Source organism: Solanum verrucosum, unplaced genomic scaffold (genome assembly GCF_900185275.1).
Source record: "Solanum verrucosum unplaced genomic scaffold, falcon-dt-bn FXZP01000306.1, whole genome shotgun sequence".
Taxonomy (NCBI): domain Eukaryota; kingdom Viridiplantae; phylum Streptophyta; class Magnoliopsida; order Solanales; family Solanaceae; genus Solanum; species Solanum verrucosum.
This window is the reverse complement of record NW_026020398.1, coordinates 3107861-3124058: the sequence shown is the minus strand read 5'-3', so window position 1 is coordinate 3124058 and position 16198 is coordinate 3107861. Positions and strand designations below refer to the sequence as shown.

Sequence of the window (16198 nt, the reverse complement as noted above, 5' to 3'; positions counted from 1 at the left end):
TAATAATTGTGGAGATAACACTGATAATGCTAAAATAAAAAACAATTAAAAAAAAGGAAAAAAGAAGAAAGAAACTTCTTGAAAAAAGAGTTTCAAATGAAAAGAAGCAAAATAAAAAGAAGAAAAAGGAAATTATGAATGAAAAAGACAGAATGTTGTGTAGTGTAAGACATTTGCTTTAGTATTTATAGTTAGTAAAATAATTAGTAACATACGAATATGAAAAGATAGATAACGTACATTAGAGTAATTATAATTGAATGACTTTAATTGTGACTATCTGCAATATTTAAGTGATTTTTTTTTGTATTTTAAAATTTGAAAAATGGTAAAAAAAACCATAAAAAAAGATAAATATTTTTCTAGCTCTTAGAGGCATGCCACATCAGCGATTCTAGATTCAGATTTATATATATATATATATGTAGATTTTTACAAATTGTGAGGTTTCATATTTATGAGAAAAAATATAACGTAACTTAAGAAATTTAAATTATATGTTCAAATAAAATTTTAACTTTAAGTCAAGTAATTTCAAGTCATGTCCAAACGATCTAGAGATAACTTCCCAGCAAGTGTGTTGGGAGCCTAAAATCCTAGAAGATCAGTGCGTCTTGAATCTTGGCTACAAATAGATTGAGAACAACTCCTGTATCTAGAGTTGAGCCTGGCCCTTCCAAATTATCCGCCACTTAATTTTGTCCAATGTACGAGTAAATGTGTGATTGTAACATTGTGTTTATCGCTCTGATTAAATGTGGATCGCAATTGGAAGGTTCATTTTGGGATGACACTATCAATAATATAGGCTTCTGCGCCCCACCACCAACCCGAACTCCCAACAGAAAATGTAAGAGTGCACACATTGCAGTTGGCTATACATGCTAAGTTCGCATCAATTGTCACAATGAAATACAAATTGGATCTAACTTTGTCTTCAAATAAGGCTTAAAAATACACTTGTCCAACAAAATCAGTTACGTTAAGCATGCGTTTAAAGCATAAGAGCAAGTCAAAGAAAAAGATGTAAGCTGATGAGTCTGTTACATCAGACTTCCTATGGCTCTATACTGATCTCCTTGAAGAAATCTCGTGTTCCATATAGCCAAACTTCATAATGTGTACTCCATTTCACTTTCTTTTACATGTCCATCATTTTTCTCCTCTCGAAGGCAGCGCTTAGTCTACATTGCAGCAGGTGCACGTACACCATTCCTTTTTTCCGCTCAAACTACATATATTTATTTATTTATGTCTAGTCTGACACCTATTATATAAGTGAGTGCAATACTATTTCGCACTCACTGATTTAAAATCTTGAAACCGCCTATAACAGAAGGAAAAATGCCTTTAAGCACAAGGTACCAGATTAGCGCCAGTAGTGCTCCAAAAAGCACTCTCCTTCTCCTGGTGATTGCAGTTATATCATTCAGGTACATGAGCTTCGTTCGGTAGTTATCAATAACATTCATTGTTGAATCATCTTTGCCATCATAGCTCTGTTGGCAACTTGTTATGGCGCCATCATTCTGTGTGCTTTCCAAATTGCAGTTTTCTTCTTCAATTGTGGTTCCTTTTTCCTCTTCTTTCATTTTCTCTACTTTATGTTCCAACAGAAGTTCCTGGTTTGAGTCAGCTGGCCAAATTTTGTCACTGTTGGATTGCTCATAGGAGTGTCTTGCTCCTTCCAAGATGTCATCTTCAACTTCATGTGCATCATCATCTTTGTCTACGTCGTTGTCATTGTCATCAACATCTTCTTCTTCTACTTCTTTTTCTTCATAAACAAAAACACTTTCTTCTATGTCATCCTTCAGTTCTTTGCTGTGCACTTCCAGATCTTTCTCTGCCTCAATGTCCATAGATAGCCTCTTTGTGGCCTCATTGTCTTCCTCTAAAACATTTCCTTGACAATTTTGTTCGAAGCTATACTTCTCAACCAACTGGATAGGGGAATGATCTGCTTCTGGGCTCTGCTCTATACTTGCTGCAGGATCCATCACATTTGTTTCTTTTTCTTTTATCACTTGAATCACTTCAGCAGAATGCTGATCATCTACCGAGGCATTTCTGATTTCAGAGGCTGCCAAATTTTGCGCATCCATAATGTAAGTTCCGCAGTGGCTGTTTTCTGATGTTGCCTCCTCATAGCAGGATTTTGCCTGATTATTCTTATTGGCACGCTCTTTTTCATCACTGAATTGGATTCGTACATCGCATTTCTTGACAAATTGATCAATCTGAGTTTCTGCAGTAGCACATTGTTCTTCAAAATGCATAATCTGCACATGACCTTTATCTTCATCTTCATAAGCTTCAGCAGAATGCTCATCGTCTATCGAGTCATTTCTGATTGCAGAGGCGTCCAAATTTTCCACGTCGATGCTGGGGCTGTTTTCTGATGTTGCCTCCTCATAGCAGGAATTTGCTTGATCATTCTCCTTGGCACACTCTTCTTCATCACTGAATTGCATTCGTACGTCAGACTTCTTGACAATTTGATCAATCTGAGTTTCTGCATCAGCACATTGTCCTTCATCAGCTGCTTTCATTAATTCAAAGGCAGAGTTGAGTGGTTCATGCTCATTAGAAATGCTGGTTTCTTGATCACCCGTGGCTTGTTTTTCTTGTTCTTGAATTAGACTCTCCTCAAGATTATCCGTCTCGATCACACCAGTATGTTGCAACTCATTTGATTCTCCTATATCATTATCTACAAAGATTTCTCTTTTATAATCCATTTGCAAATCAGGATTGCTGAATATTGTCGCGTGAGCTTGATGCACACGCGATAGTACCTCAATCTTCTCATTTCCTTGGATTACATCAATTCTTACTCGAGAAACCTCATCCAGTTCCTGTTCAGGATTAGGGAGCAACGAAATCTTGGTCTCCGATAACTCCAATCTTTCGAAAGATGGAGCTTTTGGATGATCAGAGACTATAGCATTGAGGGTATCCCTTTTTCCATCAAGCTTAGGCTTCCCATCCTGGACCAAATTACTTGCATTATTAGATTTCATTACCTAATACTTCAAGTTGTTATGTAATTTCTCAATTCTTGAACCATGTTAAAATGCTCTTCTTCTTTTTTCTTTTGGGAAAGAAACAAATGAGATAGTTAATACCTGAATTAAGCATGGAATGGAGAACAAGGAGGTGGTAGAATCATTATGACATAACTTGTCAGTCTCATTGCTGAAATTTAAAATCAATTGGACATTACATTAGTTGGAGATGAAGTGACAGTTTTCTTATGGGCAGGACATAATGGAAGCAAAAGACTTAACTATATAAGCTTATACCAAATTAGTTGGAATTATGGAAGCAAAAGACTTAACTATATAAGCATATACCAAATTAGTTGGAATTAAGGTTTAATTAGTTGTTGTTACACTTTCTTAGGTATAAGTTTGTAAAAATTAAGTTTCAAATTTTGCAGGCAAAAAAGTACTTGTGATTTCATCGTATCTGTGTAAACATCGGTAGACAGAATTAGTTGGTATCTATATTGAGTGAGATACCAGAAACCTGATGGAATAATTGAGATATACGTAAGTTGATCCAAATATCACCATCATTAAAATATAGTTTATCGGGAATTTGGGCAGAGCTAGAGAGAAAGCTACGAGTCTTTTTTCTTTTCTTTTTTGGTTTTCCACCCGGTGTCCGGAGCCCACATTGGAGCTCCGATTAAATCCAGATCACGCACTGCAAGGCCCGTTCGGAGGCTCGAACCCGAGACCTCTGGTTAAGGGTGAAGCACTCTCACCAGTGCACCACAACCCATGTTGGTGAAAGCTACAAGTCAAAACTTTCTATTTGTGTTTAAAAAAAAGTCACTTCATAGGTATAAGTTTGTCAAAAGTTTCAAATTTAACAAAGCCGGAAAATTACTTGTGACTTCTTTCTATCTGCCTAAACATCGGTACACAAAAGTTACTTGTGATTTCTTCCTATATGCCTAAACATCGGTAGACAAAAATTAGTTGTGCTTTCTTCCTATCTGCCTAAACATAGGTAGACAAAAATTACTTGTGATTTCTTCTCATCTGTCTGAACATCGATAGTATTTATATTGTATGAGATACCACGAACCTAATGAATAATCGAAGTACGTGCAAGCTAATTCAAACATTACCATCATTACAAAAATAGTTTTTCGGGTCTTTCTTAGGCTAATTAAAAACTTATATTCACCAGCCGAGCTATAGAAAAACTACGAGTCAAAACTTTATATTCATGTCTTTTTTTAAAAAAATCACTTAACATACATATAACTAACTTTGAATTTATTAACTCGTAAACTCAAAATTCTGATTTCGCCTCTGATAATACTACTAGAAAGTTGTTGTTCAGGTAGAATAAAATGAAGCCCTTTATTACTTGATTCATCTTCAAGTTTCTCATTCCCCTCTTTCTTTGTAACATTCTTAGTGGATTTCTTGTTTTTTCTTGAAATAAAAAATGCAGAACCCATAGCAGCAGCTGTTATTAATGCTCCACCAAACAAAATTACACAACCAATGCCACTCACATTTTTTGTTGTGCTAATTTTCATCATGAGTTTTTGATTCTCTAATTTATTTGTTTTTTTGTTGGATTTGGAGTACTCATCCATCATAATTTATCTAACACAAATTTTGTTGCTAGCTCCAAAGTTTTTGGGAGTGAAAATTAAAGGAGAATGGGCTGTTAGGTGAGTTTCTCAAAAAGAGTGCATTTTTTTTTCTTGGGATTATCAATGCTACAACAGCACTTTTGGTATGACTTTGGAAAGAGATGTTACTACTGCTGATTTTGTGCTGAAATATTTGGTGTACTTTTTAAGTGATTTTTAGTTATTTTATTTTATTTTACTTTTTAAGAGAGTTTTACCTTACCAAAAAAATTTTAAAGAATGTTTTATATAATCAAGATATTACTATTTATTAAGGGTCAATTAGTAAAAATATTTTTGATTTTTTAGAATGAGTATTTTTTTAAAGGGGCGTGTCTAAGCTAAAAACATCACTTATTTAAAAACTGTGGGAGTATTGAAATTAACTTTCCTTCTTATCTTTATTAAAATGATAGATAAGAAGATAGTGTTTTTGACTATTTTACCCTCTTAAAAAATCGAACAAAAACTAATTTCTTTTGACATGTGAACTCATAACATTAGCCCATCACAAGAAAAAAGGTACACATGCCTTAAACAAACATTAATAAAGATAGTGTTTTGACTATTTTATCCTCCTAAAAATACAAACCAAAACTACTTTGTTTTTGACATGTGAACTCACAACATTAGCCCATCACAAGGAAAAGTTACACATGCTTTAAACACAACATTAATAAAGGCCTAACCTATTGTTGGTCACCTAAAGTTGATATTAATTTTTATTTACATACTTTAAATAAATTTTGTTCATTTTAGAGATCTCATATTATATCATATTGATGTGACATAGTGAGTGTATCACACTCACTACCAGCACGTCAAAAACTTATTTAATAATTTTTTTATTTAATTTTTTCTTCTTCTTCTTCTTCCCCATTTTTTAATGGACATCTTCCAAAACTTAAACTCCCTTTTAGAGAGAAGTAGATTCGATGGTGGTAATTAGTTAAAACAAAAACAACTACTTTATAGTAGATTTAAACTATAGATAATTAATTATGAAAAAATATAGAACCAGTAAAAAAAACAACTGAGGAAGATTGAACAAAATGAGTCTTGCGTGAGTGAAAAACTGACGGAAAAGATGATTTGGGTAGGGGGTTCAGGCTGTGTGTGTTTTTTTTTTTTTTTTCTCAATTATTTGGGTTTTAAAATGACACATGTCATTGAGTGATTGATCATTTTTTTCCTACTCAAAATTCATTATTTAAAAATTATTTTCAATATATATATATATATATGTCACATGTCTTCATTTAATTCGTCATTTTGACACGTCATCAACGAGTATGTTACACACATTTGATTGATTGTAAAAAAATTATCAAAATGATACAGCGAGGCATGACGTGAGGTATCTAAAATAAACAATGCATAATTAAGATTTCTAAGTGAAAATAAGAGTCAACTTTAACTGTTTACGATGGATTCGACCTTAATAAAGATAGTGGTTTGATTATTTATCCTCTTAAAAATGCAAACCAAAACCCTTTCCTTTTTTTTTTGAAATGTGAACTCGTAACATTAACCCATCACAAAGAAAAAGGACAATTAATTTTTGAGATATGTAACAACTATACGAGCGGACTCATTATTATTATTTTTAATTTAAAAAAATCAATTAGTTCCTTTACAAAATAATCTTGATCTTCCTCTCCACGTAATAATATTCATCACTATTATTTGTCATAATTAAAAATATTATGAATTAAAATTGATCTTCAAATCTATATTTTTACATGCGGGGACAAAAATATTAATAACACAATTGAACCCACTTTAAAACAATCTTTCTATTTATTTTTGAATCATGACAATTATCAATTTGTCCTGAGTACCCCACAAATCCTCATTTATCAAAACCATCCAAATTAGTTGTGAAGATAAGTTAGAAAATAATCATACAAAACGTTAAAAAAAAAAGATGAAGTATTCAAATTCAAATTGGATATACAAACTCGAGTTTGAGTAAAATGTTAAAATATATTTTTCTTCTACTTTCTAAACTGCACTAATATAAATATTTACTTTGTTTAAAGTTCATAAATATTTACTTTTCTTTTAAATTTATGATCTACGATGATTGCAAAAAAAACAAATTATGTACTTTTAGTTTAAGTAAGAATTTTATATCAATAGTATTCCGATGGCAACTAAATATGTACTATTTTACGTGTCAGTTTGTTTATCCTATTTTGATTTGATACAAAAAAAAAAAAAAAACTTTAATTTTTATAATTTTAAATTAAAAATATGTCGAATATAATCAAGCCAACAACTAAACCTTTGGCACTAGTCCAATGGCCATAACATTTTGGTTGGTCTATTTCATCAAATTTGGTCCATCCATCTTGTACATTCTTTTAAGAATGTCCTTTAATGTTAATTTGTATTAAGTTTTTTGTACCATTTAAATTTTAACCTATAAAAAGTTTTGACAAACATCATATAAGTAACTTCTGAAGTTTGTATAGCCAACGTTCATGCGAAAAATTGTTGAATTCAATTATATATGCAGGACTTTCAAATAAAAATACCTAAACTTGACTTCAATCATATATGAAACTTTGTCCGAAGTTTGTTCAGAAAGTGGAAAACATGTAAAATTAATAAACTTAGGGCATAACTTAAATAAAAGTGACATACGAAAAATAATTTTGGAGGTGAGTGATAATTGAACTTTTTACCTCATTTGTCCCATCAACAAAATTTTAAGTTAAACTAGTTTTCTCAATGATCATGGTTAAACCTGTTAACTTTAAACTATGAAGGTTTATCCATATGGCAATCAGAGATCAAAAGTTCAAAATCACTAATTTTCAAAATTTTGGAATGTTATAGAGGCAAGTTACATATTTGACCGGTCAATCAAACAGAATTACATTCTCAAGACCAATATACAAAATATAAACTATTTTGACTTTTAAAAATGTATAACTTATGTATAGCATAAAAATCATCATTATTGGCTATTATTTTAATGTGGGGCTATTTATGTCACTTCTCAATGTTTCATGCCCGCTTAGGATTTGGTGCTGGCCCACGAGCATGCTATCAGTAACAAGCCCATAAGTTGACGATTGTTGTTCCTTTGCCAATATTCTCATCAAATCATAAGTTTTCGAGATAGTCTGTTTGATCAAGTTTTTCGGAGATCAAATATTATTGTTGTCATTTTAAAAAAAAAAAAAAAAAAAAAAAAAAATCTTATATATATATAAAGGAGGTCTTTAGCCAAGCTTTTGGATAAAACTAATTACATATGTTGATTAGAAGAAACTATTTTTCAGAAGCTAAAAAAAAAACTTTTTGCCTTAAAATACTTTTTTCTTTTTGAAATAAACACTTTTTAGAATAAGTTAATTTTAAAAGTTTAAGGAAACATGCATTTTTTATTCTTGACAAAATTTATAAAGATTCTGTCTGTCTATATAGACAATCTAATAACATCTTTTAATATAAGAGTTTCCGAAAGGATTTATAATAATCACAAGCTACAATTATAATTACTCATATACATTTATTCATTGGAAATCCTCGTAAATTATCAAATAAAATTGAAGAAATTACATAATGTGCAAAATTTTGAATCTTCAATCTACACATGAGCTTCAAAATGACTATATAATATATATATATATATATATATATATAGAGAGAGAGAGAGAGAGAGAGAGAACATGGTAAGGAAATTTTATAATGTTTATACAACATCCCAAATTTAATAGGTAAGCTTCAAATATTTAACATCCAAATATATTAGTATATATATAAGGATTCCCAACTTGACTTTATAAGTTGGAGCTTTTACCAATGCTCAAATTCTTTGAGTCCATTTGACAGATTTGTTCGTATAAAAACATATAACTCTTACAACAATTCGTTTGAATCTCCATTTCGAAAAGTATCACATAAATCAAGACGAAAGAAGTAATTACATGAAATGATAATAAATTCCTAATAAAAAATTATTTAAAATTATATCAAATCAACATAAGTCAAGTAAAATAAAAATTAAAAGAGTATAATAATTCAACATATAATTACTCGTGTATATAATTAAAATCCATAAAATAGTAAGTTGAAATGATCATTAAATAAGTTAGTGGTCCACCAAATCATTAAATCGTGCAACCCTCTAATGCTATGACATGACCTCCAATCAAATACGTGCACAACATCACCACAAAATTTTGATAATTTTTTTCTATATATTAAGCTTTGAGAAACAAAGCCTAAATCATCAATTAATCAAAAATCAAATACATTAATGGCTTCAAACAAAAATTTGCCAGTATTTTGCATTGTTTTGTCAATTGTAGCAGCAGCTACTATTGCTTCTGCAAATAGCAATTATGAAAATGGTTATTATGGTTATGAAAATGATGTCCCAAAAACTTACAAGAAGGATGTGCATACAAAGGGATTAGTCCCAGAAGCAAATATTATTGCTGTTCAAGGAATGATTTATTGCAAATCTGGATCTAAACACATCCCACTTAAGGGTAAGTGATTAGTCACATTGCTACGCATTTCGTCGATAATCCATTGTTATTTTGTTCGTAGATAACATAAATTTGTTGCTAAAAAAGATTAGTTGCAGATTTTACTGTTTTGCAATAAATTTTTGTTTGTCGCTATTTTTTTTTAATTTAAAAGTAGTATACGAACTACGAAGAGATACTTGTTTTAAACACACCCCCTAAAAAGAAAATATTAATTTCTCATATTTGGTTAATTTATTTTTCTCGGAAGAAAGAGTTTTGAACTTTATAAATTGAGTTCCTTCCTTTTTACTCGGTACCATTCACAATATAGCCATAAGAGTTCTGAGAGGTTATTTCGCTCGATATTTTGTACTTTTTTTATATGATAGAATATTGCTCATTTCTATATGTAGATATAGGTAATTAACTAATCGATCCACGTTAAATTATTGTCTCATCTGATATATTTCTCTTTTGTTATTTGATTTATCGTGTTTTAATATTTACCTTGTTAGTTTCCGCATGACGTAGATGTGGTTATTTTTATCAAAACATGTCTTTAACTTAACACTATTGTTTCATCTTGTAGTCTTAAACTAAGAATGCGTATAATATAAAATGTCATTTGATCTCGTCAATGACGAAGCCGTTGAGGGGTGTTGAACGACCTTTGCCAGAAAATTACACTATGTAGCTAGAATAAAAATATTTTTTTATGTATATATATTAAATATTGACACTCGACTTCTATGCGATTTTTCTTCTTTATATTTTGACACCTCTTAATCAAAATTCTCTCGTAGTTATAAACTAAAAATACATATAATGCACCAAAATGTCATTTGATCTCATATCTTAAACTAAAAATATGTATAATGCACAAGAATGTCATTTGATATTCTCATAGTCTTAAATATATCATGTAAAATGGTGAAAAATCACCAAATTAGGAAAGAAACATTCCTACAAATTGAAACAGATCAGGAAATTGCAATCTAGAAGATAACACAACACAAAAACATGTTAACTATCAGTACATATAAGTTAAATCCTTTCATCCTTGTTACGTCTTGCAGGAGCCGTAGCAAGGATAACATGCCTTGGCACGGAAAAACACGGACACGAAACAGCTCCATTCTCCTTCTCAAGTTACCAATCGGACGCAAAAGGTTATTACTACGCAGTATTTTCACTAAACGAGCTCAAAGAGTATGATCAATCTTGCACAATTACACAATGCAAAGCCTTCTTAGAAAGCTCTTCACTTGAAGAATGTGATGTACCAACTGATGAAAATAATGGTAAAACAGGAGCTATTCTTACTTCTTATCGATTACTCAATGAATATGCTGAGAAGAAAACAGTATTGTACTCTGTTGCACCTTTTGTTTACACTTCAGAAGATGAAGGCGATGCTGATTACACTAAATCCAATTATTACAAACGTGAAGGGGGTTATTAGATTTTTTTTCTTTGTTTTTTTTTATATTAATAATTTAACATCCATGAGATTCGACATTTTAATTTATGTTTTTGGTTGTAATTTGTAATTTTGATGATTTATTTGTATGCAAGAAAATGGGAGAATTATTTGACTTGAAGTTTGTGTTTTGATAATGAGTTGATCCTTTTTCCTCTATGTTTCGAAAGATTGTGGAGTGGATTAGTTGAGTGACTATACTCTAAACGAGATCAATACTATCAAAAAGAGAGTAGCAAAAATCATAAGAGAAGAAAAGTTTACAGAAGGTTGGGACTCACCAGATAATACTACTGCACGGCCTAATCATACTAAAAAAAAGGATTTGATTCTGGCTCAAAAGAAATGCTAGCAGAACATTGTTTTCGGAGAGCTAAGCAGAAGTAACTTTTATTCATACCAAATAAGTACCTATATTTTCCAACAGAAAAAATAACAAGCTTTTCACCTATAAATATAAAGGTTACAATTATTGGGGGAAAAAATGCAACATTCCGATGTGTGTGTTTTTACTTTAATTTTATCCCCTTTTTTATTTTTAATCTAATAAATACATACATACTAATTAAAAGAGGACAAATCCAACACAATTTTTTCAATGGATCGAGAACTATGATTAATAGTAACTAGTAGTCCATAAAATTTCATTTCTTACCGTCTAACAAAATATAAGACTTTTCGATATTTGCTTCAGCTTATATTCTTTCATATTGGGTGTCTGATCCATAAATAGATAATTAAATTTGTATAAAGTTGAACAAGTAGATACAAATAATTATTTTTTTCGTATGTGATCGTCCGCGGCTGAATTTCAAAGAGTCCCTATTGTGTGAAATTGTGAATAATGTATTAACCTTAAACTGTGACTCCAGAGTTCGTCAATGTTGTATAAAACCTTATTCCTGGTAACAAATTACTCATAAAACGTTATGATCCGTTAAATCTATTTGTTGTTAATTTTGCCCGTTAGATTTTACAAATAAAATAATTCCTAATACATTAATGTAAATTACGTTTACTCTAGTTTTGAAAAAATTCCAAAAAAACGTAGTATTATTTTAGTGAGTTAGTAGAATAACGACTTACTAATTATGTAAAAAAATCTTGTAATCATAATTATGTGACTATTTATGAAATTTACCATTTATTTTTTCTTCATATATTGTCATTAATTAGAGGAAGCCAGACTGGCTTACATAATTCAAAGCTTGCATCATTGCATGCATGCATATGATACATGTTTGACGACAGAAGTTCAAGTCAACCACTCAAAAATATTAGTATCAAATAAGTTTACATAATACAATATGCCAAGTCCATAGGTTTTCAACAAATTAATGAAGCATAACATTAATTATATTTTAAAAACTGATAATTTTAAGATCAAGACAATCTAACTGGGGTCATAATTGATATTTGTTTCGAGTAAACTATGTTGTAGTTGTTAATTAATTATGTATTAAGTATGCTTTTCTTTGACGTACTGCTCGAATTGAAGAAATTAATAGGAGGATGTTTGGTAAGTGAGAGAATTATGTGCTGGTATCACGTAAAACGTGTTTGATAAAAATGGTGAGACCTTTTTTTTGAAGGATTCGACTAACGAAATATGAAAAAATTGAAAAATATTTTTTTACATCGAGCACACCCTTATTAGTCGGTGATGCAGATGTGGTTAGACCTTAATTTGCATTTTGAAAATTCGTTTGGTCAATTAGGTTGCTGAATAAAGTCATATATTTAACAGTCATGTCAACATATATCCTTAAGTCAATTTTGACATAAGAAAATTAGATTTTTAATTGACTAAATAAGGATTATGGAAAATCAAGTTTTTCTCCATCTAAATTGAGATTACTAAAGTTTTTTGAATAGATAGTGGTTACATCAATTCGAGACATTTATCATCCATGAGATTGTGATGGAATGAATATGATTCTTTTATTGTTAATAAAAAATCTTGAGTTCAAGTCTGAATATGAAAATAATCATGATACAAAATGCTTTTCTTTTAAATGAGTCTTACGTACGTGACACAAATTCAAATTAGTCGAACTCGAATAATTAGTAGGCACAGTATAATGTATTATTGCTATCACAGCATCGTCCAAATTGTCTGGTTAATTGCATTGATGAGTAATGAGAAATATGTTATAGGTATTAAGTTGGATAAGATTAATTCTATAATTTTACCCTTAAATTTTAAAGTAAAGTAAGAAATAAAAAGGTAATCAAAGGTTTTATTGGATGGTTGCTAATCTCAATATTAGAATCCCATGTTGAATAATATTGAAATTCTGGTATAAATTAATCTTATAATTATTTAAAATGAAATAAAATTCTAATCACACGCGAAACAAATGATTCTAAATTTTACATTAAAATCACTTTTTAACAAAACAGTGTTTTATTTATATTTTCGTGAGATCATAATGAATATTTTATTATTATATATTATATAATACTTTATTTATATCGGAATTAATTTTCTGTCTTGAATTTTATATGTGGATATTTATATGTAGAATATTTTTGTCAATTTTGTCTAGCTTTATCCTTTGGATATCTATCTTAGCCCAACTTGTTCACCAAGTAAATTCAAATCAACGCTACACTCAGAAATTTTTATAGCGACAATATTTATTCGAAAATTTTATGATTGTACACTCAAACATTTTCTTCTTAAAAATTATACGATGAATGTAATTTTTAGTACAATAAATTAAATAGTTAATAAAAAAATATTAGTCTCTCTAATTCCTGAATACTCTAGATTTAGAATTAAGTTAGAGTTAGTCATTTTTGTCCTTTTTTAGTTATTGTCTTTCAATATGATTTAGTTTATTTTTTATGTTTGCACATCTATAATTGATATATTTTAAAGTATTGTATTTTACGTTTTACTTTTGATTATATTAAAAAGCATATTTAAGAGATTCATTATTATTATTATTTTTAAATTGTAAATATAACTTTGATTATGTTTCTAATTATTGACACATCAAACCGAACCGAAAAAATCAAACCAATCAAACCAAATCAAATTTATTTTGATTCAAATCAGGTTACACTTTTTCAAAGGGAAAATACATAATTACCCCATCAAACTTGTACCATTTTTTTGAAGTAGACATCTAAAGTTTGCGGGGGTCCTATTACCCCATCCAACCATTTTCAACAATTTTAAATACACTACTTTTACAATATTTTATATGTGTTTCACCCCATATAAAATAAATTTTTTTTATTTTTCTTACTTCTTTAATAGTGGGTCGGGTAAAACCCTGACCCACTCACATTTTAACCCTTAAATCTTTTTAGAAAATTCATCGTTCATCTTTCCCAATTCCTTTTCCCAATTCTTTCGATTTACTTCACTTCAAAAGAAATTTTTTTTCTGAATTTCTTTGTAGATATATATTTATGTAAGTTTTGTTTGTTATTGTTCAGTGTTTTTGGTGTTTGATTTCAAATATTTTTCTTCAAAAATTAGTTTAATCCTTTTTAGCTTTGTGGGTATTCCGAAATCAAGACCAACTTTGAGTTCTATAAGTGAATTTCACATTTTTTTGAATTTGTTCAAGTAGATTCTTTGATACTTTTGATCTGGGGAAGCTTTATGAACAGAAATGGGTTCAAATTTCTTTGCTGAAAGGTAAATTAGGTGCTAAATTGATCAAGGATTATGTCGTTGTTAAGTAGATTTTTTTCTAATAAAAGGCTTAAGATGAATTGCTAGAACTTGATGATAGATATACAATAAAAAAATTCGCTTCAAGTAGTAAAGAACCAACTTTTGCTGTTGAGAAAAGCTCTCAACAGCCATTAATGGTGGTTTGGGGAAGAAGAAATGTGGGCCTCTTTTCACTTTGGTTTAATAATGCCATGTGTCAGTTTTCCATTGGATTGGGGCCGCAATTTTACTCTTTCACGCGCTTTTCTAGTGTGAAATTACAATTGCTGTAAAAATGGGTCAAAATGGCATATTTATTGTAGATTTAAATGGTTTCGTGGGGTGATAGGACCTCCGCAAACTTAAGGTGTCTTCTTCAAAAAAGGGTCCAAGTTTGATGGGGTAATTATGATTTTCTCAAAACTAAAAACAGAAAAACCCTGACGGACCAAACTGAAAAATTAAATGCACATCATTAGTATAATGAACAACTATTATTTAACGATACGAAAGTAGTAGGGTACTAGGTACTAGTAATAGTGTATAGATGTGAGAAGAATTCAAAGAACCCAAAGGAAAGGTACACGACACGAAATTTCAGCACTTAGGAGTTATCACCAACCCCCCCTCCCTCCACACTACAAATACCTCTCTGCCCCCTCCCATTTCTCCCTCACACCAAAACCAAAACTAAAACTAAAACCAAAACCAAAACCAAAACCAAACTTCTCTCTTGTTATAAAAAAAAAAAAACTCGACCTTTGTACAAACCATTTTTCATATTTGTATCAATCTCTTTGTTTCTGCCATTTTGAGTAAAAGAGTTTAAATCACACTAAAATGTGTGCTGGTGCAATTCTTTATGATACTATTCCTCCTCGTGACCGCCGTTTGTCATCCACCGACTTATGGCCAAGTTCTGCTGATTTCTGGCAAACTTCTTCTTTTTCCACCCAAAATGTTCCTCCCAAGCCTAAACGAGCTCAACCCTCTAGAGGTAATTAATCAAACATAAAGCTTATACGTGTTTTGTTTTGTTGATTTTATTTTTATGCTCACTTAGGCATTTCTACAAACAGGTAGTGAGCAGATGAAGAAGAGGCCAAGGAAGAATCTTTACAGGGGAATACGACAACGTCCATGGGGTAAATGGGCAGCTGAAATTCGTGACCCGAGAAAAGGGGTTAGGGTCTGGTTAGGTACTTTCAACACTGCTGAAGAAGCTGCAAGAGCTTATGATAGAGAAGCTCGTAAAATCAGGGGAAAGAAAGCTAAAGTTAATTTCCCCAATGAAGACGACGACCACTACTACAGTCATCCAGAGCCGCCTCCTTTGAACATTGCTTGCGAATCTTATGATACTACTAGTACTTACAATCAAGAATCAAATAACTGTTACCCCTTCTACTCAATCGAAAACACTGAACCTGTTATGGAATTCTCAATTGCTAACAAAAACTCATCTGGGTTTGGTTATAATGGAATTGAAGATCAGAATGTGGAAGAAGAAGAGCAGACGGTGAAAAATTCGAACAACAGGGTCGTAGAGGAAGAGGAAAAAACAGAGGATGAAGTGCAGATACTTTCTGATGAATTGATGGCTTATGAGTCATTGATGAAGTTCTATGAAATACCGTATGTTGACGGGCAATCAGTGGCGGCGACGGTGAATCCAGCGGCGGAGACCGCCGTGGGCGGTGGCTCGATGGAGCTTTGGAGTTTTGATGATGTTAGTCGTCTATAACCAAGTTATAATGTAGTTTGATTATTGTTTGTTTAAATAGTTGCATTTTTTTATTTTTCGAATTAGGAGAATTGAGTTTTTGTAATTTTTAAATCAATTGTGTGAAACTATGTTTCTAGTTCATTACTCTATTTACTTGGGTATTTATGTT

General features: G+C 30.9%; 2 protein-coding genes and 1 pseudogene across 2 annotated transcripts; 2 read left to right on the top strand and 1 right to left on the bottom strand.

The window, feature by feature from the left end:
• Positions 1-1112: 1112 nt before the first annotated feature.
• LOC125839458 (uncharacterized) lies at positions 1113-4832 on the bottom strand (annotated as a pseudogene).
• A 4094-nt stretch (positions 4833-8926) lies between these two features.
• Positions 8927-10668, top strand: LOC125839582 (protein SEED AND ROOT HAIR PROTECTIVE PROTEIN-like). The gene is made up of 2 exons (XM_049518571.1): positions 8927-9168; positions 10227-10668. The coding sequence occupies exons 1-2, from the start codon at positions 8934-8936 to the stop codon at positions 10610-10612; spliced, it is 621 nt and encodes a 206-aa protein (XP_049374528.1). The 5' UTR covers positions 8927-8933; the 3' UTR covers positions 10613-10668.
• Positions 10669-14986: 4318 nt separating this feature from the next.
• LOC125839653 (ethylene-responsive transcription factor ERF073-like) lies at positions 14987-16198 on the top strand. Its single transcript, XM_049518648.1, has 2 exons — positions 14987-15300; positions 15383-16198. Exons 1-2 carry the CDS (start codon positions 15144-15146, stop codon positions 16045-16047), a joined length of 822 nt encoding a protein of 273 aa, XP_049374605.1. The 5' UTR covers positions 14987-15143; the 3' UTR covers positions 16048-16198.

Bases quoted from the DNA above. Each gene is read 5' to 3' on its own strand.
- LOC125839582 (XM_049518571.1), top strand. From the start codon at position 8,934: ATGGCTTCAAACAAAAATTTGCCAGTATTTTGCATTGTTTTGTCAATT. The intron at 9,169-10,226 runs GTAAGTGATTAG...TACGTCTTGCAG, and splicing joins TAAACACATCCCACTTAAGG to GAGCCGTAGCAAGGATAACA.
- LOC125839653 (XM_049518648.1), top strand. From the start codon at position 15,144: ATGTGTGCTGGTGCAATTCTTTATGATACTATTCCTCCTCGTGACCGC. The intron at 15,301-15,382 runs GTAATTAATCAA...TTCTACAAACAG, and splicing joins ACGAGCTCAACCCTCTAGAG to GTAGTGAGCAGATGAAGAAG.